Below are 14,357 nucleotides of genomic sequence, written 5' to 3'. Positions count from 1 at the left end.
CCCCAACACGAGTCACTGGTCAGCGAAGGTGTGTTTCTTGGGGCTTCCCTGGTGGCTCAGATGGTGAAGAATCCAGATGGTAAAGAATCCATCTGCGGTGTGGGAAAACTAGGATGGATCCTCGGGTTGGGAAGATCCCCTAGAGAAGGGAACGGCTATCCACTCCAGTATTCTCGCCTGGAAAATTCCACGGACAGAGAAACCTGGCAGGCTACAGTCCATAGGGTTGCAAAGAGTTGGATACAACTAAGCGACTTTCACAAAGCAAAAGGGGTGTTATATGCACTGAAAATATTTTGAACTTTGTGATCAGGTAATAAAAGAAAGAAGAAACTGGCTAACATTTACTGATTAACTGCCAAGTATTTTCACAAATGAGGATGAGGATGGCATCACTGATTCAAGGGACATAAAGTTGGGTGAATTCCAGGAGATGGTAAGGGACATGGAGGACTGGTATGCTGCAGTCCATGGGATCACAAACAGTTGGACATGAATTAGTGACTGAACAATAACAACAATTTTCACAAATATTATCTAGTGTAATTCTATTTTATGAATGGAAAATTTAAACTCTGTTGACTCAGGTTTTTGGTCTCAGTAAGAAAAATGGCAACATGGCTATGAATCCAATTCTTTCCATCTCCCAAGTCTATACTTTTTCTGCTAATTCAAGTTATCTCCAAAGCAGAGGAATATATATGGAAATTGAAGACATAAAGAAATATATGTTGTAAAGAACAGACTTGTGGTTGCCAAGGGGCAGAAGTGTTCGAGAGGGATGGAGTGGCAGTTTGGGATTAGCAGATGCAAACTAGTATATACAGAATGGATAAACAACAAGGTCCTAGTGTGTAACACAGGGAGCTATATTCAATGGCCTGTGATAAACCATAATGGAAAAGAATATAAAAAAAATGTATACATGTGTATATAACTGAACCACTTTGCTGTACAGCAGAAATTAACCCAACATTGTAAATCAACTATACCTTTAAAAAAAAAGTATACGTTAATAAGAGTCTTTTTTATAACAAGCTATGAAGTTCACAATAGTGAAATACTACAACATAAATTCCAATTAAAATTGAATTCATACATTTGTGTTTTTAAGTATATGAGCAAATACTTTCATAAACAGCCTCAGCTGAATTTGATACACCACGGGGCTGGAGGAAAAAAAAAGGCTGCTTCAAGCCAGAGACACCAAGACAACTTTTAGGCCTAATTCATTTTTCTTGAGGCACTTTGAAAATTCACATTTATTGAGTGCCTAATAGATGCACCATGCTTTATATTCATTGTTTTATATACTCCTCACAATAAACCAATGAGATGAAGTAGCTACCTGAAATGGCAATTGCACTCCTTTGTGTTCTCCTTCACACTTTGAGCCTCATTCGGTAATTGAAAAAGGCATAGCAGGCAATAAGCCAGAAAATTGGGGCAGCTACTACAGGCTTTTGAAAAAATATACTTGATGTGGCAAATTCGACTAACCTTATTTCCTCTTTAGAATAGGACCTTATATGTTACAAGCAACTTAAAACGAATTACACTTTAGAGTTTTAACAGTATAGCTACCAGACTGAAAACTATAAATGATCCCATTTACAGCTTATTCTGTGGTCTATAAGCATTTATCAAGGCAACTAGGTTTTTTTGAAAATTCAGAACCCTAGAAGTTTTTAGATTCCTTTATTCTATATTTTTGCTTATAAAACTGAAAATCTAATGATTAAACAATCAAATAATATATTAAATATATTAAGTACTGTGAGAGCATTAAACTATAAAGGATACATAGATACACATACAAATCCTCTCAAACTCTAGGATGTTTGCACAATTTTCTGTCTTAACTGAGAGGTTTGACTTCAAACAGAACTCTTTAAATCTTTTTATGAAGATGCCAGGGTTCTGCACTTTTCAGAAGGAATTTTGAGATTAACTCTGCTCTTATTCTTATATATATCATTTGATTCTTGCTCTTTTCATTCACAGACATATACAGTAACTATTTTTTAAAGAATCTGTTATAAAGACAATTGCTTCTAGCCTACTGAAGTAATTTCTGTAAGGTGACTCACAGAAATAATCAATTAATTTTTTGTTATAGTCTGCTGCTGCTGCTAAGTCGCTTCAGTCGTGTCTGACTCTGTGCGACCCCATAGACGGCAGCCCATGCTGTCTGTCCTCTGTCCCTGGGATTCTCCAGGCAAGAATACTGGAGTGGGTTATAGTCTAGCACCCGATAATCCAAATCCTAAAAATTTAAAGACTAAAATTTGATGGATACTTTGAAATTTATGCATAGCTTTGAGTATTATGCATGTGTATTTCTGCATACTTTTAAGTAGTGTGTGTGTTTAAATGAAAATGAGTTTTGAAGACTATATGTTTTATTTTTCTTGTTCTTCCATAAGACCTAGTGAATCTTCAATTTAAAACTAGACTACTAACATAATTCAGAAATAATATGATTTTTAAGGTATTTTATAAAGGATCAGAAAGATCTAAAGCTCCAAAAGAGATGGCAACTTAGGGTCCACAAAACCAAGAAAAGGAACATATTCTAATTTCTAAAACTAACAGTGGAACATGTGTTTGTCCTTGACAAATTTCTCCTTCTCTAAAATGCGGATAATTATATTAACCTGTTGGAAACTTTGCTGTGTAAATGAATGCATTAACACTCACAAGGCACTAGATACTATTAAACCAATCTAAAGCATCTGGCACGCAGACCTAGTTGAACAAAGAGCCTTGGGAAATTGCACAGCCCAGTAGTCAATTGAGAAGACCATAAGAGGAGAGATGTCGTTAACTTCCTACAAGGTGCCTCTACCAAGAGCCAGACACGAAATAGCTGCTCAGGTGTTCATCATTCAGAATTTACACAGATTAACTTGCTATTTGTACTAGATTAGGCCTGCTACAGAAAGCCAGCATTATGAGTAATAAACCACTAATAGACTAGCCTCTACAATCTTCTTCTAAATGTCATGTGCCAAACAGGATAAAGCTCCCATATTAAATCCACATTCAAGATGACTGGAAAAATACTATATTTTTATTCATATTAAACATCTTTGGAAGGCAATCCCCTAGCTTTAACTCTCAATGTAATTTTAGATTATGTCTCAAAACTATCTTTATATGATAATTATCTGTGACTTTTAATAAGATGAAATATGTAGGTAAAGTTTATCATTTCATACTTTCTAAAAAGTTAAATTTGTTAGAATCATCTCTTTGAAAACCATATTGTATTCAGAATCAGGATATTAAAGGAAAAAGAAAGGGAGGGAGGAAGGGGATGAGGGAAGGAAAGAAGCAGAGGTAGGGAGAAAGGGAAGGGAGGGAGGAGGCAAGAAGGAAGACAGAGATGGTTTGTTTTAAATGATAAAATTAGGTCAGCCCAAAATTGAGTTACTTTATTCCAAAGATTACTGCAAGACTTACAGAGATCCTTAAAGAAGTTATAAAAATCGAAGCCAAGCATCGAGTGCTTCTAACTGTAAAAAGGTTGATAACATTTCAAAGTTCCTTTCATAAAAGAAGTCATCAGATCAATACATCACTGTGTCATTTTTAATAATAGTACCTAAACTTTAGCTCTGATACTGAAATGAATGATAAAAAAAAAAAAAAGAGAACTCTACGGTACATACATATCCATGTGGGATTATAGAGAATTTTTGTAACAAGTACATTAGCTAAAAATGCTCCAAGAAACCTAAGGCATATTTCTAGCAACACTGGGACAAAATAAAAGGATATGTAGAAGTTCCTTGAACTTGGGCAGTTTTGAGCTATTCATATTCTTTAATAGTAGAATGGAAGTGAGATGCCAAAAGCAAAAAAAAAAAATTTTTTTTACAAAGATGCCTCTGAGCCTCTTGATGGTAAGATTGTTGAAGTGTAATACTCTGGAATGGATTCTCTTAAACATGCCCTACAAATGAAAGGTTAGGGGCAGGAGATGAATTTAAAGTAATCCTACATTTATCCTATGTGTCTACCCCAATGGATTAGAGCTTGCTTGAGATGAAAAATATTAATTTATTCAATTCATTCATTTTATTCTGCTCAAAACTCTTCAGTATCATCCACCTGAGTTAGACTAAAAAGCAAAATCTTTACAGTGATCAAGCCCACATTACTTCTCTAGCCCTTCAAATTGTGCTTTAGACCTTTGTAAGCCTGTTGCCTGTGCTCAGAGTACTCTTCCAGCTGATATCTGTATTAATCATTCCCAAAACCCCAGCAAGTGTTCACTCAAGGGTGACCTGCTCAGTGAGGTCAACCTTTATCCCTTTATCACTATTTAAAAATAGAAACCATCCTTCATTCTTAGAACTCCTGACTCCTTTTTGTTGTATTTGTCCAGAAATCCATCACTGGCTACATTCTACACAATATAGGTATTCATGATATTACTTATTCATTATATATTCATCATATTTGTCTCAACTAGAATATAAACTCCATAAGAGCAGGGATATGTTGAGTTTGTTGTTGTTGTTAGGCGGGGGGAGCTCTCTTTTGCTCACTGAATACAATCATTCTTTTTAACCACATTCCAATACACATAGGCCCAACCCACCAATTTCTTGCAGAAATTCTGGCCTTGGAATTCAGTTTTACCCATGGGTTTAGCCCAGAATCCATCTTCTTTCTGGCTGCCTGGTATACACTGAGCCTGGCATGAGTCTTGGAGAATCATGTGCCTATCTAACGCTGTCCTTCTCTAAGCCCCACCTTCTTTTCCCATTCACCTCAGTTGGCTTCTGCCTTAGTTCCTGCTTAGCTACCCATTTCAAAGTTGTGACTAAGACTCCTAAACTCCAGTCTTCCAGATTAGAAACTAGACTATTTGGCCACTGACAATGTTTTTTTCCTCATCTTTTCCATAGGGTCTCCACGTGCTAAATAAGGACATAAAGCATATTGGACAGATAACCTGGAGTCACCTATTTTATTTAAGTACTCTCTTGGAAACTCTTCCAGACATGTTCTACCCACAGGATAAAATCCTACTGGACAGCTAATGCTGGCTGGACTCAGGTGTGCATTTGATAAATCCTTTGGACTCTATAAGGACAGATAACCACCCCACTAATCTTGTTATGCACAGGCTAAACAGAAATTAGTATTCCCTGTTCTGGACCCACGAGGCCTTGATTCCACCTCTTCCATTGTGGCCCACCATCGTAGTTCCAAAATTCTGAAGTAGATTATGAAAGGAGATGTCAGACCCCATATAAAGCTTAGATGAATTTCTTTTTATAGGTCACTGCTAAATCTATTTGGACTAGAAGAAAGAACAATGATTCATTCTCAGCGGTCCACATTGAAAAGTCTAGCACATTAGTCATTTTCATGAATAATCAGTATTTATTAAATATATGAATAGAAAAAAGAGTGGCAATGATCTACTTTAGATAAATGGGGCTGGAAAATACTGGGAAATCTACCAAAAAAGGAAACTTTTTTGAGTAGCAGCTATTACAGTATAACTGAAAGGTGTAAAAAATCCAAATTCTACTACTTCAGAAATCCTTCTTATTTAACTAAAACCATGTTTTAGTTAAAAAAAATCCATGTTTTTCTTACAGCAATCATATCTGGGTAGAACTCTTGGGGTATCTATTTGAGTTGTTAAATAATTACATCTAAAGAAGGTGAAAAGTGTAGTCATTACAGTGAGGTGAAATCTCATCTTTTAGGAGCTACAGTAACTGAAGTGAATTAAGAAACAATTGGACAAAATAAACAAATGCAACCTAATTAAACTTAAAAGCTTTTGCACAGCAAAGGGAAACCATACATAAGACAAAAAGATAACCCTCAGAATGGGAGAAAATATTTGCAAACCAAGCATCTGACAAAGGATTAATCTCCAAATATACAAGCAGCTAAATATAAAAAGAAAAAAACCCAATCCAAAAATGAGTGGAAGACATAAATAGACATTTCTCCAAAGAAGACATATAGATGGCCAACAAATCCATGAAAAAATGTTCAACATCATTAATTGTTAGAGAAAAGCATATCAAAACTACAATGAGGTATCACCTCATATCAGCCAGATTGGTCATCATCAAAACATCTACAAACTATAGATGCTGAAAAGGATGTGGAAAAAGGGAAACCCTCCTGCACTGTTAGTGGGAATGTCAGTCAGTTCAGTTGCTCAGTAGCATCCGACTCTTTGCAACCCCATGAACTGCAGCATACCAGGTCTCCCTGTCCATCACCAACTCCTGGAGTTCACTCAAACTCATCTCCATCGAGTCCGTGATGCCATCCAGCCATCTCATCCTCTGTCGTCCCCTTCTCCTCCTGCCCCCCAATCCCTCTCAGCATCAGGGTCTTTTCCAATGAGTCAACTCTTCCCATGAGGTGGCCAAAGTATTGGAGTTTCAGCTTCAGCATCAGTCCTTCCAAAGAACACCCAAGGCTGATCTCCTTTAGAATGGACTGGTTGGATCTCCTTGCAGTCCAAGGGACTCTCAAGAGTCTTCTCCAACACCACAGTTTACAAGCATCAATTCTTCAGCACTCAGCTTTCTTCACAGTCCAACTCTCATATCCATACATGACCACTGGAAAAACCATAGCCTTGACTAGATAGACCTTTGTTGGCAAAGTAATGTCTCTGCTTTTCAATATGTTATCTAGGTTGGTCATAACTTTCCTTCCAAGGAGTAAGCGTCTTTTAATTTCATGGCTGCAATCCATCTGCAGTGATTTTGGAGCCCCAAAAAATAAAGTCTGACACTGTTTCCGCTGTTTCCCCATCTATTTGATACAAATACTATTAAGAACAGTATGGAAGTTCCTTAAATCACTAAAAATAAAACTACCATATGAGCCAGCAATCCCCACTACGGGGTATATACTCTGAGAAAACCACAATTCAAAAAGACACACGTACCCCAATGTTCACTGCAGCACTATTTACAAAAGCCAGGACATAAAAGCAACATAAGTGTCCATCAACAGATGACCAGAAAAAGAAGATGTGAAACATATATACAATGAAATATTATTTATCCATGAAAAGGAAAGAAACTGGGTCATCTCTAGTGATGTGGATGGACCTAGAGTCTGTCAAAAAGTCAAAAAGAGAAAAACAAACATTGTATATTAACTCGTATGCATGGAATATAGAAAGATGGTATAGATGAGCCTGTTTGCAAGCCAGGAATAGAGACACAGACATAGAGAACAAATATGTGGACACAGGTGGGAAGGGGAAGAAGGTGAGATGAACAAGGAGAGTATGACTGAGATATATACACTACCATGTGTAAAATAGATAGCTAGTAGGAAGCTGCTATATAGCACAGGGAGCTTAGCTCGGTGCTCTGAGATGACCTAGAGGGGTGGGATGTGGGGCGTGAGAGGGATGTTCAAGGGAGGGGGGATGTATGTATACATATAGCTGATTCACTTCACTGTACAGCAAAAATTAACACAACACTGTAAAGCAATAATACTGCAAATAAAAAATTAAAATAAAAAATAAGAGACCCAGCTAATACATCATAAAAAGAGTATGATGTGTATTAATAAATATTAACCAGAATTATAACCAAAATTTATTCAAACTTTTGCAAGAAAGGTCCTATATCTTTCTCATGTGCATATTACAGTGTGCCTAGAATAAGATCCTATTTGTTTACACAATAAAATGTTAAATATAAAAAATTTAAAGAGAGACAGAATTGGCAAAGCATGTGCAAGGTTTTCATAATCCCAAGAAACTCTTGATACAGATTCAGTTCATTACTTTATTACTTTGCAGGAAATCTTAAAATAAAAAAAAATTTAGGAATAAGATATATCAGCAATTTGCATACACCGATAAGTGAGATTTTAAGAATATATAAAGTATGTTATTTAAATAAACTCTAACACATCCATAATATAACAGTCAATGGTGAATATGTTCATATTCTTACTCATACACTTTATATGTTATAAATCATTTTTACCAAACTAGTCGGCCAATACGCAGTGAACGAGCCAACAAGTTACAAATGTAACAAAAGGAAATACCATAAAAAAAAAATCAATTACAGCTTTACAGCCACAATAAATCCCCTGAAAAGTTCTCAGGTAATTTATAAAGTGTTCTCACATTTTATAGCACAGGATGTTTTAGAACTGTGCAATTTATGGTGATGTGGAAATTACATATTAAATTTTTAAGTATTCTTGCCAAACATGAGTGACAATCATCTCAAAGATGTTTTTATTTTAAATCTCAGAAGACATCTAAAAACACATTTATATTCATTGAATATTTTCTTGACATTTTTTAAGAATTCAGAAGTTCAAATACAAGTATGCATTCTCAAAACAATAGAATGTAATACTAGAATCCTGGACTTGGTTAAGGACTGGAGACTTGAGTCTTAACTTCCTTTCTGCAGAGGCATTCCTTCCTAAATCATCTCTGACATGTTGCACATTTGATCACTGCATGGACATTTCCAGAAGCTGGGTGTTCCAGCACAACCCAATTATTTCTGAACAGCTCAGAACAGGGAAGGGAGAGGAGGGAGGAGAGGTTTCCTCCCATTTTATTTAACTTAAACCTTCCTCTTTGTCACACTCTTCTATGCATTCAAATTCAGGCTTTAGAAAGAATATTTTAGTCTCTCTTCCAAATAACAACCTTTCCAAAAATTCAAGGATATCTCTTATGATTTCCTAAGTGTTTCTTTCTCCAAATTAACAGTCTTTACTTGGAATAATCCTCCTTTAAAAATCTTTTCAGACTTCTAACCTTTCTGCTCTCCTCCTCTAGATTTGCATCCATTTGTCAATGCTGCATTCAAATGTGTACTAAACCAACCAACCAACCTGCTTCTAAGTTTTTTATGAGTTAACTATTCTGTCACCATATCGCACTGAATGTTCATATTGAATTGGCTGCAGTTCAGACTGCCTTTCTCATCCTGTCTTTGTACTCATTCCTATACATATAAAGTACACAACAAATGTCTAAAGAGGGCAAGATGAAACTACTTAACATCTGGATACAAATAACAAAACCAAGTTCATGTAGGTTCTGTTCATGGATCAGCCTATAGAGACCTTTATAGATTCCTGAATCTGATAGTCACCAGCTTAGCCATCTCAATCAATTTTGGAACACCGGCAGTTATCATAAACTTGGATGTTATATTTTCCATCAAGCCATTACCAAGACAAATGAGCATAAGCTCATTTGTCACAGCCCTAAAGACTTCTTCCTGGATCGATCTTGATCTTCTATGCAATAGTCTTTGGAAATTATTTTCACTCAGTTGCAATTTACCTACTATTACATTTCCATTTCCACACATTGTTTACACAAATATCAGGATAAGATCTTATCTACTGCCTTGCTGAAATACAGACCCACTTTGTATCATTTTCCTATTCTGTCAATCTTAAATTTAGTTAAGGAATTTCCTTAGAATATCTTTCCTGCTGAGTCAATACTATTGATACCACAATTCACTGTGTTCTAGAAACTATACAAGATTTCAAAGAAAAAAACAAACAAACAAAAATCTGATTAAGTTTCCAACTTAGTTACAATATCTAAAAATGTTTCCTCATGTCAACATTCTTAGTAAACTGGTACCATACTATAAGGGAACACAGAACTCATTCTAAATTAATTCTTGGCCAGGAAGTTCAGTGCTAGTATAATTGAAAAGAGAAAATTGATGATAGCCAAGAGAACACCTCTTCAATCAAACTCATATCCAATAATCTTCACTGAGACCTTGCTTTAACCGAGCAGTACTGAAAAGGAAACATGGCTTCAAAAAATTAAATGGAAAAAAAAAAACCTTTTGTACTATAAAATGGGAACTTGAGCATAAAACAATACTAGAAGTGCTCTTAGTTGTTAAGAATTAAGTTATTATCAGTTGCATGAACTTAAGTCACAGCTACACCAAGCCTTAAATTTTAAATTTGTCTAACAATACGTAACGACTTGAGGTAGAATAATCTCACATATATAAGGTATTTTAAAAATATAAAGCACTATACAAATTTAAGGCATTATGAAATATATTTTATGTAAACTTTAATATTAACAAGCTTTAACCATTTATCCATGAGCCAGTCTCTAAATATATTGCAAATAATCTATAAAATACACAATAATTGATGCTAGAATGCAAAATATAGCAGTGTATAGTGGACTCTATGTTATATTTTGTACAGAATTCCTTATTGTGCATAATGTTCAAATGATGTCTCAACAGAATGGCAGTATAATTTCTCCATTCTGAATTCATTTCATCTTGTGCCTGGACTATAGAAATCAGAGTTAATTTTACCTCAAACAAAACTGGGGAGAGGGAGGAGACAGGAGAGAGAATAAGAGAAAAAAAGGGGGGGGCATGCCATGGAAAACTGTCAGGAACCCACTTGATCCCTACTCTGCATGCTTTGAGCTTCAGGTGAACAGAGGGTTGGTGATCTTGGTATCTTTACTCCCAGCTGCCTAAGAGTATTAAAGTATTATGTTTTGTTAAAACATCACATAACTGAGTAAAGTTAATATTTAAAAGTAGTATTTTTTTAAATCAGCTGCCAAAGATATTCTCAAAATCATTCTCATAAATTCTATTAATTAAGCCACATTGACCCCATTTGACTTCTCAGAAAAGCAAAAGCCAAAATAGAAGGGAAAAAAATGTTATATAGTGAATGTAAGGTCATTTTTATTCTAGGAATTTTAATCAGGGGGTTATTATTATAGCTAGGAGCTTAGATTCCTTTTTTTCCCCTCCCTTTAAAATAAAGTAGCAATGCTAGAAATGCTAGATTGCAAGCAGAAAAACTATCAGAACTGTTGACATAGCTTATTCCAGTTAACCAAAAGAGGGATAAGTATTCTTTAAAATTCTGGCAGATTCGGTCTCATCAAAACTTTCAAAAGCTACTAATCTCCAGATTTTGTACTCTTAGGGTAAACATTTTGATGTTTGAAACCAAACCTTAAATATTTCTTAAACTTTTTTTTTACTTTGATACATGTTTTCCAACTTACAGAAAAGTCTGCTCAAATGTTGTATTATAAATTATTGTTAAATGCTGCACGTGCACTTCTTTTAAAATTCATGACCATAAACTAACCCTGCAAAGTCTCCCCAGGGTTTTAGAAATCATATGCATATAAACATTAAGGCGCTCTGAGGAGAGTTATTTGTGTTACATTAAGTATAACTGTTTTCCAAAGTCAGGCGAAGAGTGTTATCTGGGCACTGTGGTCTTAATTAAAACACAAATGACATAGAGGTTTCATCCGTGTTTAAGCAAGGGGAGGCATTTCACTATAATAAAATAGCATACCCAAAATAGGATGTCGGTAAATAAAAGATGAGTCTGGGGGCACCACTGCCAAGAAAGAAAATCCACATACTTAACGACTTACCGACTGAACAACAAAAAACGCCTTTACACGCCTTGTTCAAAGAGTTAGAAACAAAGTCTCTAAAAATAAAGATGTATCAGCTGCCCTCCATAAAGCTCCAAGACGAGCCACAGCTTGGGAAATCTTTCTCTGCGGGGATGGAAACGGATTTGGGGAAACTTTTTAAAGTTTTTTAATTGGTTGAAAGTTTGCCTCTTAGAAAAACTTAGGAAACTAATTTGCAGGATGTTCAGTGATAGCAAGTAGACACAGAAACGCATGGAAGATGAAAACACTCCGTTTTCTTTGGGGGGAGGTAGGCAGACCGTGGGTGAACTCGGGGAGCTAAAAGTGAACTTGCATCAAACTTAGACCCTCTCACCCCAAAGCGCGCTCCCCAAAGGCAAAGCAAGAAAGCGGTCCCTCTCCAGCAAGTGTAGGACGAAGGGACCAGAGAAGGTCCGCGGGCCCCAGCAGAGCGTGTGACCTGGAGCCCGTGCCTCGACTGTACCTCTTTGCTGATGCGCGGGTGGCTGCCACCGATGCTGCTGCTGCTGCTGCTGCCGCTCCGAGCGCTGCGCCTGGCCGCCCCCGAGGCCTCCGCTGAGCAGCAGGACCAGGAGCACCCCGAAGGCTCGGGGCATTGCGGTAGCCCCCAGAGCGGATTCACTTTTCGGGAGCTGGAGTCGCTGCCGCCCGGTCTCCTGGCCCGGGCTAGTAAACTGAGTGTGCAGCAGCTGCTGGCTAAAGGAAGGAGCCAGCCCCCACCCACCCCAGCTCGTTCGCAGCCGGAGGGTGGGGGGAGAAAGAGGACACTCCCCCACCCGCCCCTTTCCCTGGCCGTCGCCCCACAGACGTCCCGGCCCAGGCCCTTAAAGGGTTCTCGGTGAAAGAGGCCTTTTCCTACAGCCTAGGTCCTTCACTGCGAGAAAAGATTGGCTTCATCTGTTAGCTGAACTTCAAGTTAAAGGAAGTCATTGATAAGAGACCACTTTGTGATCTGTAAAATCCCTCCACGTGGAAAGCATTCAATTTTGTGGGAAATCAGCCCAGCTAGGATCTTTAGCGAAGCTCAGAAGATGGACCTCGTGAGAAAGGCCTGGCAAAGCTGTGCGAGAGCACTGCATATCCAGGTGATCCACGCTGGGGACAAAACTGTCCCAAAGGTCCAGATGACTGCCAGGGTACTAGGAGGCAGAGGGTGAACCGGATGAGGCAGTCAGGCCAGGAGACTTACTGCTGGCTAGGCAGCAAGAGGAGGGGCAGGGGGAGGGGATCGCAAACTAAAACAAGCCCCCTTTATCCACTGCGATGTCTATGACGAATGTGAAGGTAAAAATTAAGGTTTTTCCATTCAGTCAGGTAACATGCATTCAAAAAGAATAAAAGGTCTTTTCGTTTCCCTTCAGATTCAAAATGTCTTGCTTGCAGTCCCCATTTCTTCTCTGTAACTCAGCAGAATTTCTGCAAGGTTTTCTGCCACCCCGTGTTCAGATGACAGTTTCTTACTAGTTTTTTGTTTGTGTGTGTGTGTGTGTTTTATGGTCTGTGGCTCTCATAAGATTTGGAACAGCTCTTTACTGGAGTTTTATGAGACATCCAGGGTGTTTTTTGGTGGAGCCAGTGAGGAGGGGGACTACTGGCATCAGTACACAGTGAGGTTAGAGTGCTATGAGTGGGTCAGTCCCACGCCGTAAATTGCCCCCCACCCCACGCAGCTCTGTAAGGGCCACTGGACATTCATTTCGATAAAAACCCTCACATATTTGAAGCCTAATTTAAGTCTATTTTGCACACAAGCAAAAGTTTTTGCATCATTTTTTTTCCCCTGGATGTATCTACTATGTAAATCGAGGAAAGAATATATCTGTGTTTTTTAACCTTATCAAGATTTGTTTATTCCAGAAAAATCTCATAACTGAAAACACCTCTGCTGGTGGTATTGACACCAGTACAATATCTACACCCTATCTGTCACGTTGACATTGACTCCGAGTAGGTTCAGGCTTCTGTTTCATTTTGCCTGCTAGTTTTACCCAAGCATTTACACATTGAACTACATGTTGTTTTATACAGATAACTTTTTCCTCTCTATTTTATACTTGATTTTATATTTTTTTAAATATTATGAAGTTAAGTGATAATATCTATGGATTTCCTGTCAATAAAATAAAGGAGATATTGTTCCTAATAGGATTGATTGAGACCCCTTGGCCAAATGTGCTTCCCAGGTGGCGCTAGAGGTAAAGAACCAGCCTGCCAATGCAGGAGACATAAGAGACACGGGTTTGATCCCTGGCTTGGGAAGATCCCCTGAAGGAGGGCATGACAGCCCACTCTAGTATTCCTGCCTGGAGAATCCCATGGAAGAGGAACCTGGAAGGCTACAGTCCATCATGCTGCACAAAGTCGGACATGCCTAAAGTGATTATGCACGCAATGGCCAAATGGTGCCGAAGTGAATGGATATCCTTCAATGTTACCCATGTTTCCAAGTTTTATTAATATTAGTACTAGGTAAATTTAAAATCATTTTTTCTTTATTGTAGAAGCAAAATGGAAAATGGCCTAAACCTTGAGAATAGGACTGATCTCATCTCTCAACTTGTTTGTCAACACAGGGATAAAAGAAATACAAAATGATTTAACCAAAATTAAGATAAAAAAGTATTATCAGAACTATATATTTTTCAGATAAACCTCATTGAGATACAATTTACACAAAATAAATACATCTGCTTGATATGTTTAAAAATGTAAACACCCATTTGACTGAGTGGGTGTTACCCCATGTACTAAGACAAGTTTGTGATGCTATAACTGCTTAGGAGCAATTCTTAATTCTAAATTCCATGTATTAAGCCTTTTCTTTTATGCTTAATTGTTTTTTTAACCCCATATTTGTGAATATTCTTCTATT

General features: G+C 37.4%; 1 protein-coding gene across 6 annotated transcripts in view; it reads right to left on the bottom strand.

The window, feature by feature from the left end:
• The window catches only part of LAMA2 (laminin subunit alpha 2), a 710,513-nt gene extending 698,265 nt beyond the window's left edge, over positions 1 to 12,248 (bottom strand). For 2 of the 6 annotated variants that reach the window (XM_055535597.1, XM_055535598.1), the window contains exon 1: positions 11,949 to 12,244. In XM_055535597.1, coding sequence (XP_055391572.1) covers positions 11,949 to 12,081 — 133 coding nt within the window. In that variant the 5' untranslated portion in view covers positions 12,082 to 12,244. Of the gene's footprint in view, positions 1 to 11,948 lie in introns of all 6 variants that reach the window. The other 4 variants (XM_055535601.1, XM_055535596.1, XM_055535599.1 and 1 more) reach the window with 4 other exon arrangements.
• Between the last annotated feature and the right edge of the window lie 2,109 nt (positions 12,249 to 14,357).

The sequence above is a fragment of the Bubalus kerabau genome, chromosome 9 (genome assembly GCF_029407905.1).
Source record: "Bubalus kerabau isolate K-KA32 ecotype Philippines breed swamp buffalo chromosome 9, PCC_UOA_SB_1v2, whole genome shotgun sequence".
Classification (NCBI taxonomy): Eukaryota; Metazoa; Chordata; class Mammalia; order Artiodactyla; family Bovidae; genus Bubalus; species Bubalus kerabau.
Note: the sequence above shows the minus strand (reverse complement) of the source record. Positions and strands in the feature narration are given on the sequence as shown.